This window comes from Gallinula chloropus (genome assembly GCF_964237585.1).
Source record: "Gallinula chloropus genome assembly, chromosome: 9".
In the NCBI taxonomy this organism is placed as follows: domain Eukaryota; kingdom Metazoa; phylum Chordata; class Aves; order Gruiformes; family Rallidae; genus Gallinula; species Gallinula chloropus.
In genome coordinates, this window is record NC_140094.1 from 5,294,822 (window position 1) to 5,308,525 (window position 13,704).

At 45.5% G+C, this 13,704-nt stretch overlaps 1 protein-coding gene across 1 annotated transcript in view; it reads right to left on the bottom strand.

The window, feature by feature from the left end:
* The window catches only part of NEO1 (neogenin 1), a gene marked incomplete at its 5' end in the record, with an annotated part of 199,823 nt that overhangs the window by 26,335 nt on the left and 159,784 nt on the right, over window positions 1-13,704 (bottom strand). The window contains 6 exons of the mRNA XM_084268005.1: window positions 3,190-3,413; window positions 4,492-4,587; window positions 5,179-5,373; window positions 8,893-9,003; window positions 10,260-10,404; window positions 11,269-11,318. Of these exons, the coding sequence (XP_084124131.1) occupies window positions 3,190-3,413; window positions 4,492-4,587; window positions 5,179-5,373; window positions 8,893-9,003; window positions 10,260-10,404; window positions 11,269-11,318 (821 nt within the window). The remainder of the gene's footprint in view (window positions 1-3,189; window positions 3,414-4,491; window positions 4,588-5,178; window positions 5,374-8,892; window positions 9,004-10,259; window positions 10,405-11,268; window positions 11,319-13,704) is intronic.

Consider the following 13,704-nt stretch of genomic DNA (forward strand, 5'->3'; position numbering starts at 1 on the left):
CCGGCTAGGGAAAACAATGAAGCACAACCAGCTAACAGCCCTTCTGGAAAACTGTATCTGCCCTCCAAATTCCTGCTAGAATTATTGGTAATTTCTTAATTAAAAAAAAAAAAATCAACTGAAAGTTGAGGTGCAGAGAGGTTTGGAGGCAGCAAAGCTTTAGTCCTATCAAGGCATTTTTCCCTAAAAGAAATGGTTATCTCTGCTCACAGAGATGGTTTCCAGTGTACTCAGCCATTCAGGCAGAATCTCTGCCCTATATTTGGCATGTATTTTGTTGTATCCAAGTGTCTGTATAGGCCTTGCCTTGACCTACAGCGACCTAAACATAGAATTCAAGTTTCTCTACCTGGCAGGGCCACACCACAACCACATCACAACTCTTGCCTCCAGAAAAACAACTGCTTTCAGCTAATTCTTTTTCAGAGAAGAGGCTTTCTGCGTTCCTTGCTGACTCTACAAATGACATAGTCCAAAATCTGCAAAGAAAACCCCTGTTTCTCAAATGACAGGTCTGCTGTCACACTGAGGTGTACAAAGTGTTTTGCTTGCTCACAGACACCGTTAAGATGTCACAAAGCCAAACAGTCAATAAAACCATCATAAACCTATTGAAAATTAAATCCCCTGTGGCAGTGCAGTAAGGGACAGTAGGAAATAGCTGATACTTCAGTAGAAGCTGCAAAGGCTGTGGGCCTGGACAGACAATCAAGTCCAAAGGAGGAATCTTTTTCTAGTGTCTTGCATTTGGAGCTGACACCACCCCTCCCCGAAAAGCCCACCATTTCTTCCTCTCTCTAAGACCTGGGGAAATTTCTAAGGCCATACTAAGGTCATTCAATTCTCTTTATAGCCCTTCTGAATTTCAGCCTTCAGCAGCTGGAGTCCTTTTTACAGGCTGCAGTTGTAATTTTCATCTATGCCTTGGAAATATGGGATCTTTTAGTTTCACAGATTGTACTGAACATTAATGACACATGGAATGCTAAACTGGGGTGTTAAGACTCTCCACGTTCTTCATTTTTTAGCCCCACGTATCGGCTTTAAGCTCCCAACACATCCTGTGATACTAAACCCTGCCCACCGACTGGAAATAAACTTTGTGACTATTACCCTGTAAAATTTACATTCCTTTTATAAAGTCCTAAAAAATGGAAGTTGAGATTTATTATCTTGGCTTATGCTTGAGAACACACTGATCCATGGCAGGTAGCCTGTGAGCAGGGTGGCGTGGCTCCCTCAACAAAGGGCCTTGGAGAAGAGCTCTCTGAGCCGCGTTAGGGAACCGACGTGGCTCACAGCGCATCAGAGTGTTTTAGCTTCAGGAACTGTATGGCATCTGTTCCTGTGTTTAAATGCTCTAGATTCACACAGCTCCTCCACGAATTTAAGTAATGAAGGCTCCTTAAGGTGGAAGCTCTTGTGTATTTGAAGCTCACGGCCTCTTCTCTTCCAGAGAGAGTGGGAATATCAGCATTGAAGTGGGGAAGAAACGTAGAAAATTATGAACAAACTGTACCAAGACCCCAGTTACTAATGAGAGGGACGGATGGAGCAGCGCTGGGTTAGCCAGATGGAGCTTTAGATACTGCAGAACTGACATAAAGATACAGTATCTGTGGGTGAGGCTGGTAACGGAGAAGCTCCGATGCAACCGGGCAGACAGCCTGGCAACACGCAGTGAAGGACAGAGCGGCTACACTTGGCTGTGACAAACAACAGGCTAGGTCCCAGTCACTGAAGGTTCCAAAGACCTGACTGAAATGGGGCAGGATCTTGAACAGCATCGCTGAAAACAGGTTTTTGTCTTTCTGAACATTGGTGGTTGTTGGTGTTCAGCAGAGTAATACAGAACTCAGGGTTGGAAAAAAGGAAGGAAGGAAAGCAGGGTGCCAGTTCTCCAAACATCGCGGGTTAAAAGCCATCACAGAATCCCAGACTGGTCTGGGTTGGAAGAGACCCCAAGGATCATAGAGGTCCAACCCCCCTGCCACAGGCAGGGCCACCAACCTCCAGGCCAGAGCATACATTCTCAAGCTCATGTCCTTTTGAGCAGATGCTTTTTTACAGTGTGTAATTTTGAACTCTGTTCCATTATTATCTATTATTTCTTGGTCCTCAATAAAGCTTCTTGACCACCAGCACCGAGAACAGTGGGAGTATTTCATCTACCACCAAGGGTGGGTTTTCTGAAGCATTTAACTAATAAAACTGCAGCATTCTATAAATCAGTCCCATGATATCCTCTGTACACAACTCGGGAACGTGGGTTCAGAAATAACTTGCCTTTAGAGACAGAACACACGTATAGACATCTTTTCATTTCAATTAAAACCAAAAAATCTGATTTGTAGCAAGGCCGCTCTGCGCGGGCGTAAAGGGAGCTCTGCCAGCCAGGCATTTTAACAACCATTTCCTCCAAGTCTCATTTCAGATGGGCAATTTGCAGCCAGCATTTTTGAGGCCTCCAGATAAATTTAAGGGGGAAAAAAAAAAAAAAAGAAAAAAGGGGTCTGAGCCAATAAAGCAACCCCCAAAACTAGTCTCCAAATCAAAACGGAGGGTGAAAATCAGGGAATGCAGGGATATCGTAAAGTTGGTGTTAGATACTTTTGTACCCACTCAGTTCCCAAAGGAAAGGTTCATTACCAGCTTCGTACAGTGAAGGTTGTAAAAGGAAATCTAAAACCACGGGGGTAAATACTTGCCCTGTGTGACTCACCCCACGAGTTCAGATTCTCCTGCCAGCAGGGGAGAAGCCACCGTTAGCAACACGTACCTTGCACAGGTGATACTGGCTGCTCTAGAGGCAAGCCCCATCCGTCCCACAAAGCGATTGTGGGGTGAAGCAGAGGGGATCAAACAGTCACCATGCCCAGGGCACCAGAGCAGAGTGTCATTCCAGAAGCTCCTGCCATCCTTCCACCTGCTCACACACAACACCCCATCCCGCCCCGTTCCTCCACACACATACGCCAAAGCGCCCTCAGAAACAGCTACTTCCAGCACATCTAGAAGAATCTTTGATTTTACCCATGTGAACTCAAGTCTGGGCATCCCAAATAAAATGGGGCATGCCTCCATACCATTTCCTAAGCGCTCGTCCCCACTCTCTGCTTTCCCTTAAGCCTGACTTGAACACGGAGCTTCTCACTGAATTAACGTGCTGTGTGAGGGGAGCTCTGATACCTTGTACTTGGTGTTGGCAGGGATATTGGTTTTCCAGCGAACTGTGTAGTAACGAGCGTCCGTGATCTTCTGGTTCTTTGGCAGAGAGTTGTCTGCCCAAGTGATCCGGATGGTGTCGTGACTCAGAATGGAAGCCTGAACTCCCACCGGTGGCATCATGGGAGATGGATCTGGCACTGGAGTGTATGGAGCATTAATAACAAACAAATCAACTTCGGAAGTGTCTGGGGAATTGATGGGTAAAACGCAGTGTATTATAATTAAAAAGGGAGAAGGTGGCATTTTAATGCAAACGAAAACAAAAAAGGGGAAATGCAGGGTAGTGCAATGGAATGAAAGGTGAGAAATGGAGAGAAAGAGAGAAAAGCCAGAGTTAATAGGTGACATAAGACTGGCTAGCAAAATCACTCTTGCATCCTGTTCCTTTAAGACAGTAAGACAACATATACATGCTAATACATACATAAACACCTAATATATATATACACATACATATACACCTAAGCATTAGTGTCCAGTCCGTTCTGCCCCCCCAGCGCTGTTAACTCTGACTTTGTTTGCCTCAGAGCATCGAATGCTGATCCCTCTGACAGAAAACAAGTGGAGGAAAAAAGAGCTGGACGACTTCTAGATGGGTAAGTGCCGCTTCATTAACATTACAGGCAGCTCCCAACAGCCTCCAAAGGATGTTAATGCCAATCAAGTTTCAGCAATCGCATAAATTTGCAATAACTGAAGAAACTGTAATTCCAGCATCCTCCTTCTATACAATCTATAGCAATTCCTGCTCTTCAGGTAATGAACACAAGCAGAAACATCAACATCTATGCAAAACAGCTAAGTAATGTCAACATTCTGCTCACTTGCAAAGAAATGTCTCTGCCCAAAATCTTTTATTATTGTATTACAAGATGAAAAAAACAACCCTGTATGCAAAGAACCTGGTGTAAGTGACTGCAGATTGAGACTTAGATATTAAAGCACACGCAGGCGGCATGTTCAAAGCGTCAGTGTATAAACCTGTACCTGTCCATGAAACACAAGGTAAGGCCAATGCCTTTAGAACTACCCCCACGCCACCGGTACTAACGTAAAGGTAACTCTGCCAGTAAGACTCTCTGTAGGTAGTTGAAAGGCACGTTTTGTAATTTAAAAATGAAACTAGTTTGGGGTAGTTTCATTAACCAGATGAAATGTGCAAGGAGACCAGCCACACCAGCTGGCTAGGAAAGTGTGGTGTACTCGCTGACACCCAGAACCAACCTCACCCGTTACGCGTCATCACGTCCGCGCTGCCTTTACCTGAGTGGGGCCGGGTCACCGCGCTCTCGTAGAGAGGGATTCCTTCCCCAACGTTGTTAAACGCCTTCAGAGTTATGACATAGTGGGAGCTTGGGTCTGAGGGGAGAAAAAAGGAGTTAAATACTTACAGTGCAAGATGCCAGTGACTCCTGTGTTCTGCCTCTCCAGATCCCCTCTGCTCAGGAGTTTATTTTTTAACCAAAGCCACTACACTAAATCTGAGTTGAGGACGTCTCCACACAGACTGTCCCTTAGTGTTCAGTGGTTCTCACACAGCAGAAATCTGCAATTACAGGTGATCCACCTCAAGTACAGTCGACACAGTAGTGAGGAACAACACTTCAAATGAACATTTTAAGTTCCTCTATCATAACATTTCTCAAAACTCCAGTGTGATGGAACTTCTCGTTGGGTCACACCACCAATAGGTATTTGTCTACCCACCACAGAGCAATTCTGTATTGTTTTGTCAAAGCAGACACCACCATATCTTGGTGGCATTTTAGTTTCTACTTGGCCCGAAGCCACCCGGCCTGAAGCTCCAGGAGGAGAGTAATGTGAAGGGTCTTAGAGTAAGTGTTGAAGGGAAAGCATCAAGTCAAAACACACAAAATGCTTCAAACTGAGGGAATTTAGGATTCTGGGGATTGGTTTTTATCCCTCTGCCTGTTAATTGGCTTTCCTTACCTAGGTTTTCGATGGTGTAGTACCTCTGCTTGTAGTCCACCTTGATGGTCTGTGCGTGAGGACTGCCAATGCCGTACCCTATGGCGTAGCCTCTCACCACGATGTTCTGGTTCTCGGGTGGAGTCCAGCTTACCACGATACTGGTGACAAGCGGCCGGACGTGTAAGGAGCTCGGGACTTCGGGAACACGCGTCTCTGCAAGAAACATGACACCTTCAAAGCATTTCTCTTACATAAAGGTCATTACAGGGAGAGCTATGGGCTAGTAGGGTCGAATGTGGAGCTTCTACTCCACATCTGTACGGAAACAAGTACGCTCCAAAGGACAGCTTTGTTATATGAGAGCGAGCAAAGGACTCTAATGAGCAGAAGATGATTAGCAGAGTTTCCTACACTAATGCATTTTGATAGACACCCTCTTTAAAAGAAAGGGCAGTTGTACTGATGGGGTTTTTGATGTTTCTGCACGTTCTTTCCCGTTTGTTGGTCTTCCAAACATGCATTAAATTTGCTCCTCAAAGCAATCTACTTTTAGTTCCATCACATTACTTACTTGCAGGCATTAAAAGAATTCTATTGAAAACACGCTGCTGATGACAGAAAGGTTCCTGAGCTAGTTGTAGGGTTTAACGGACTATCCTGAAGCCATAGGAACTGTCAGCAAACTGGGTGTTGCGTTGGCTGCAAAGGTTTGTTGTGATTTGTCTTAAAGCCTTGAGTGTCCTTTAGATAATTCACAAAACTTACACAGGGAGTACACAACTGTACCACGAGATCAACAGAGACTCGCAGAGTTCTCGCATCCTCGAATCCCACCTCCACAAGCAACACAAGTTCAATCACAACCCAAACAAGAGATGGAATGTGGCTCCTTCTGCAACAGGTCACTGTAATCCCCTCACATGTTCAACAAAAGGATTCCCTCCCCAACCCCCCACCCCAACTCAAAACCAACCTAAAAGCACAACTGTACACACCTCTGGTTTAACTTCTCACAAAGGAACTAAGCCACTGACAGATGTTAAATAATTCTGTGCAACAGTTAAGCCCAGTTCCTCACTCTAAAATCAAATCAGTTCAGAGAGTTCTGCTTCCTGCTGGGATTTCATTTTAATGAAACACGCTGCACGTATCTCCAAACATTTCATAAAGCACCACAACACCATTATCTGGATCATAATCCACCACTGGCCTGCTGGCCCAGGGAGTTTACGGTCTCCAGCCGACACAGGCGATCAATGAAGGTTCACAACTCTTAAATACAGAAAAGCTACAGAATTGCAATATGAGAGATGACATTTTTAGCTGCACAGAAGTTCGTGCAGTGGGGATAAACTGTGCAAGTGTTTAATGCCTCTTGCACAGGCACTCCTGGTGGGACTCGGAAAATTACACAGCCCTACTAAGGCTAAATCCTAACAGTCTGCCTCCTGATTACATTGATGAAGCTAAAAAGTGAATTATTTTCTACTTAAATTCAAAAAGCAGCCGTGGGATAAAAAGGAATTCTTCCTTCCATGTCTGCTGAACCTGAGAAATTAAACATTAGTTGCAACTACATCTTCATGGTATTAAAATTATCCAGAAGTAAAGCAAAGCAAAGCAAAAAATGTCCATCTTGCCCCATATGCAGATACATCAGTCTCTCATACACACATACAGAGAGCTGTGTCCCATTGTCTTAACCTGCCTTGAGAGGGGAGGAGCCAGCTTTGGCAGGGGGTTTGGACTCGATGATCTCTTGAGGTCCCTTCCAACCCCTACGGTTCTGTGATTAAATGTTTCTGACTTTATTCACTGCAGAGAACATGCAGGAATGAAGCTGGCTTTCCTGCAAGGACCCCGGCACTGCAACTGGGAAGAAATTCAAGTGACAAAATGGATGCAAGGGTTCTTTTCCTCCCCCTCCTCCAGCCCCATGTGAGTTTAATCCCGATGCTGTCCTCTGGCAGAGCACTGCTGACTCCAATGCACAAGTGGAGAACATTTCCATTACCTGGGTAAGTGCTGCCTATTTAGGGAGCCCTGCTTCAGTCTGGGGCATGGTTGTGTCATACCCACTTTGAGGAAGAAGGACACACAGATGAAAGCAATTTCAACTCCAGAAAGAAACTCTGAACACCTACAAAACCAAAGTCCACCAGTAATGGTGGGTCTTGCACTGCTCCTGATGAAGCGATGGAGAATAAGCAGTAAGAGGGCAAATATTAAGTTAAGCATCAACTTTGCATAACACTAAGAGCGAAGCACGGGCTCTCGGGGGCTTTAAGCAGCTGACTTGAAGCAGTCTGCCAACAGTGTAGAGCAAATATTGAAGCTCTTTTATTATTCTGTCTCCCAGCTGTCAGGATAACTGAATCTCAAGCCACATGGATGTGAAAGACATCACTGGGTCCCACCATGTGGAGTTAGAATGGCTCTGCGGCTGCTTTAATAAAGCCAAGAGGGAGATGGCCCACAACTACATGAGGTAACTTGTGTGCAGCAGTGCTGAGTGACTGCTTCTCTGAAGCAGCAATGCTCTTCCCAGTATTGCCAGCTCTGTGCAGGCATTCCCAGAGAGATTCACCCCAGCCACTCTTTTAAAAACAGCACTGTGCTCCTGATATCACCACGCTCAGATTCTGGGAGATGCTCACAAATTTGCTCATTCGAATTCTGCAAGACTCAGGTTCCCACCTCCAGACTATTCTAGCCTAGTAAAGGAAAAAACATCTGGACCAACTATTGAAGGGCAACATTTTTCACTCAACACTTTCTACTTGCATTGGTAACCTTCACACTGAAGAAACAAGATGCTAACACAGTTCTGTATATCACTTCTCTCGAATACACGGCGTTGGTGGAAAAGACCTCATTTCTGACAGAAGGGATGGTCTGTACTAGTCTGTCAGGACTGAAAATATGATCAACCTCACTTTCCTTCTGAAGCTGCAAGTAACAGCTACCAGGGGCTGAGAGATCTCTTTAGAAGGAAAAAAAAAAAGAAAATGAAGGAAAAATACTTGAGGAAAGTGTGGCACTGATGAGACAGGTGTCAAAGATTTATGGGCAATGCAGCTATGTTTTCCACTGGTTCTTTCCTACTGTGGCAGCTCTCACATTCAACAAAGTTTACAACTCCAAGTCTGCAACTGCAGTGCTGATGCTCATACTGCTCCCCGCAGCCACGGCACCACGGCTAGTGGTCCAGTCACTGCTCCCAACTCTTGGAGGTACACTTCAGTGCTTTCCTTAGCCTAACTTAGGTGCTACATAAATAGTTAATCACTATTTTACTTCCCTCAAGGAAAACAGTCGTCCTACCTCTGTTTCATTATGCCCCTCCATAATTAACAAGAAGGATTTTATTATGATATAAAAATCTTGCCATTATTATTTTATATAAATGGTGTGCTGTATTATAATTTAACTATGGGAACACTGATGCTGTAATTCACAACAGGGTATTTCTTAGCAGAAAAAAAATGTAGCACCAACATACACTACTGCAAGGTGTAGAAGCAGGGTTTAATTTGAAGCCATTTAATTGACTTGGCAGGAATTGTGTGTTAGAAGAGAAATTGATTTCACATCATTGTAAATAAAGCAAACTGTACAATCAGAATACAGTAAAAAGAATTCAGTGCGATCAGGTTTGGCCTTTAAAGAAAGGCAACTGAACCTCACCGTGCCCTGCCCAGGGACTGATGTCCCAAACACGTTCACACTCACCATCCAGATCACTCTCGAATGTTTCCGCCGATACCCAGTCGGTAGCCGGTCCGGTCCCATTCACGGTCAGGGCAGCGACTCGGAAGCTGTACTCAGTACCTCGTTCAAGTCCTGAGGGCCAAAGAGAACCCGAGATATCAGACAGTAATTCCAGCTGTGAGCACAGCAATCACAGCTTCCAATGGAAATACAGGTGGTAAAATGCCTTTCACCCCACCACTGCTCCTTGGGCATAAGGTGAGGTCAGGGGTGAAACCAGCACCACGCAGTGCAGCTCTGCTGAGGAAGCCGTTTGCACCAGGTACTGTTTGCAGCTGGCTTCAATTTCTGGCCAGGAATGAGGTTGAAGTACAGGACCAGCTGCATCCATCACTACACAGAGGTTTAGAGTACAGACAGCAAGTGACCAAATGGTGCAAACTGCTTGTTTAATGTATGTATATCAGTGTATAATCAATGATCAAAGCAGCATGAAAAGGCACACAGAATGGGATACATGGATCCTCTCCAACGGCCTTTGCTGCTGGCAAAAATATCCTCTGGTTACAAGCACGTACCAACTCCTGCTCTGCGAGGAAACCGAGACTGAGTCCCAGCTGGAGTTTCTGGGAACAAAGCAAAACATCTCCTTGAAAAGTGTGTATTCCTTTTCCAGAGAGGCACAATTTCTTCCCTTTGGAGCAAGTGTTCATCCGCAGACTGGAAACATGAATTGGAGCCTTGCTCCTGTTCTCATGTACTCTCTGTGTCTGCTACACAAAGTTCTAGTTCTGGTAACAACTCCAGTAATGGAGCAGGCTGGGTTTTGGAAGTGTACACAATAAAGAGGAGATGTGCTGTGCCTGTCCCAGAGAGAAGGGAAACATTTGACAGCCATACAACTCTGCATGATGAGCTGTTTGCACAGACGCCTGTGGTAAGAAGTTCCTACAGGGCTCTCAGAGATGGGCTTGGGGGTGCACAAGACCGAGCCAACCTGTGTGATACCCACGTGCAAAACACTGGGGAGTCTGTCAAGCACCTGGCCAGACTGTGGGTCTTTGGCATCCTTCTCCGTATGCTTGTTTCCAGCGCTTGGGCAGACACACTGAGCTCAGCAGCACTGGCCCCTATACGCCTTTTATCAAGGTTTTAAAAGGCCTTGTCCAGTCTGCTTAGCAAATCGGTGGTAAAAATCAGGCTAGAGAACAGGTCTTGGGTGACCACCAGCCAGCCCATGCTACCCCAAACGTGCAAACTCTCATTTTTAAGTATTTTCACTTTTCTCCCAAGATAAGAACCCACCATAAACATGTCTCAGCCTCAGCCCACTAAAACCACCTCAACCTCCCTGTTCTGGTGACAAATGCTCGCTGCTAACAGCTCACCTTCAATTAGCTGGAAAAGCTGGGTCCCACCAATGCTCTCCGTTACATCACTCTTGCGGGACACCTTACGGTACCGAATCTTGTAGCCAGTGATTTGCCCACTGTGTGTCCCGGCAGGAGGTGGCTGCCAGTGCAGCATGATGCTCTGTGGAAGGCAGAAGGTTGTTACAAAGCCATCATCTCCCACACAGCCCAAGAAACCACTCCAATGCTAATAATTCACGAAACACAAGGTAAAATCCCAACTTTTCACACAGTAAAACAGAGGCTCTCTCTAAAAAGAACCCCATCACGATTCAGCAGCAGCCACAGCTGTCCATGTGCCTACCAGAGTTCACCTGAAAGCACTCCAATCCTATCAGACCTCCAGATTCCAATTTCCCAGGTGGCCCCACAGGTTTCCCTTTCATTTTCATTGGGTTACCTGAAGATATGGTTTACCCAAGGACCTATTCTCTCTAAAGGGGATGAGTTATCTGCACTGTGGTTTACGTGCATGAAGTTAGTTCTTTTCAACCATGCAGGCAGCAGGAGGGGGCATTTGCAAGAGAGGTGAGCAAAGGCTTTTTAAAAATAACAATCCCCGATTGTAATCTCTAACATTATAATGGCCAAGTATATAATCGTGCCTTGTTAAGTGCCCAGGACACTAGAAATGCACCTATGTATGCACACAGACTGTAAACAGTAGTTAATCAACAAGAATGCATTCAAGCTCAGGTGCTGCAGGCTTTTGTGCCTGATTAAACCTCTGTCACAATCAGCCTCCAGGCTTTGGGACATCGCTGCTGTCCTTGCTGCATCCCATTACGTACAATCCACAGCGGGACGGGAGCTTCTAAGGCTCTGATCCTCACGTTCAGATACCGTCCCACTGTGCAGCTCCTACACAAGAGCTGAAAAGCCACAGAGCGGAAGGGAAAACCCAAGCAGTTCTGAATTTCCATCCATCTACAACCCCCCAGCCTTTTGCTTACCCTCCTCCAACGGGAGATGCTCCGTGTCTTACCTTGGAGTTCCGGACCTCCAGCGTTAGGTTCTGTGGGGGAGCGCTGGGGACTAGAAACGTGAAAGGAATTACAACTCCAAAATTCCCACGCACTTTATTCCCACACACGACTACTCTCCACTGTCATTCACTATGGAAGTACAAACCACTATGGACACTGTATAAAGTGAGGACAAAATTCAAGCCAGAGGCATACAGTGACAGTGCAGGAGGTGTACAAAGAACACAAATTCAGTCCTTTACCTACCACAGGTATCTAAATCAAAAAAAGTCTTATATCTAAAGGTACTTCCCATAAATTCTAAGCAAAAACCAGTCAGTGGTTTTCACTGGTTTTCGCTGGATTCTGGGAGCACACATTTGAGATTCTAGCCATGGGTTTTGTGTGACAGGAAAACCTCAGAGTCAACACATCCCTGTGACAGTGAAGAGGTGACATGCATCGCAAAGACAGCTTCTGCTTTTAAACCTCCACTCCTTCCTAGTTCTTACTAGCCCTAGCAACTCGCTGGCCACAACAGCTGAGTCTGGGACATCATCCAGAAGGGACCACAAGTTGGTCGAGGAAACACACTCCATCAGGGTGTGAGGCCAAGGTAATCAGACACAACTGCCTCCTACGCACCAGGAAGACAATAAGAAGAGAAGCAATCCTTATAAGCAGCACATAAACCTCTGTTCACACTGCAATATCCCAAGAGCTATCCCACAACAAACCACCCTAACAGATCAGGAGCAAAAACCTATGTAAAAACGTGGAGGCTTGCTAACGAGAAGCTAAAGGAAGCTTCAAATGAAATCCCTGTGGGAAACATAGGAATTGCTTACAGAAAACACAAGAAGAAAATGTGCATCCTTCATCCAGAAAGATTTGAGGGATTGAAGGGAGAACAGCAGCGGTAAGCAGCAGGGTTGTGAGATTTTAAGAAGTGAGATGCCATCCTTCCAAAAGCTTTAGAAAATAAATTTCTACAGGTTAAATGGGAAAACATTAACTTGGGCCAGAAAAAACTTCAGGAAAACTCAAACATAGCATTACAACTAACAATAAATTCTTCAAACAAGTAAGGAGCTGGAAGCCCTTCAGGGAAATTGTAGCATCAGGAAACGGTGAGAGTATTGACAGGGAAAGAAAAAGCTCAAGCTGCACAACTGACTCCTCTGCATTTGCACTGAGTGGAAGGAAGAGGAGAGGTTTCCAAGACACGAGGAACCTGCAGGATCTCTCAGACCTGAAGGTCAGTTTATGGGGTGATGGAAGAATCAGGCTTGATGAACAGCAGCGTGTTGCCAGCACTGGGTGCTATTCACCCAGCATTCCTGCAGGAATCTGGGAACGAAACCACTGTGTGACTTCTCTGCAACCTCTCATATGTTACCTTCATTCTGGGGATGGGAAATCTGATGCTGGTATTTAAAAGGGGTTTTGTTTGAGAACTCCAGGTTTTAAGTCAGAAACCTGTATGAGACAAATAAACCGAAGCTATGATAAAGTTACAGCTACCTGGAGTGGTAAGACACATTTGTCATTTTGTAAGGGGACATCTCACATTGCAGACCTGCTGGAAGGCTCTGATGGAGTGAAGCAGCAAGGGGACAAGAAAGAAGTCTGTGCTTGAGCAAACAACTGGTTAACAGAAGGGACAGAGAAGGTAGGAACTGACGTGAGGGAGATGACCTGTGGCTCGTGCTGACACCCCAGTTGCTCAGCACATCCCTAGGTGAGGAAAGGGAGACAAGCAGCGAGGTGACAAATGTCAGAACAGACATGACCTGATGGCAAAGAACTGCATAAAGACCTCAGGACGCTTTGGGTCTGTGTATTGAAGTGACAGGTGCAATTCATGGCAGATGAAGTGACATGGGAAAAATTACCCTACCTCTGCATGCTTTGAGCAGAGCAATTCCACCAGGAGCACGGTACCCCAAGTGTGTCACCTCAGTGCTCAGAACAAGCCCAGAACTGTTGCTCAGATGTTAGTAACTACACGCTTGCACCTTTATTACAATTTCAGTCCTGTCTACAGCCATTTTTATCGAAAAACCTAGGAAAAGGTTCAAAAAGGGGCACTGAAAGTTGTAACAGCTTCCACACAGCAAACAGCTAACAATTTCTGTGCTGTTTGAACCTGGCAGAGAGATGAATGAGATGAACAGAGCCAAAGTCTGTAATATGGGGAGTGTGACAGGGAGTTTGGGTGCACAGTGACCATCCTTCCAGGCAGCATGACTACAGGCAACGCACCGTGCTGACACACAGCAGGCCCACAACAAACACAAAGGGGAGGTTTTGTACAGAAAATTCATTCTTAGAATCCTTGTCCACTTGACATTGCAGATAGTAGAATCTGATGTGGGTTGAAGAGGATGCTGACAGGGTTCAGAGAAAACTGAGTCCCAGAGAGGCAGAATTTGGGACAACACTCCTCTCTGCTG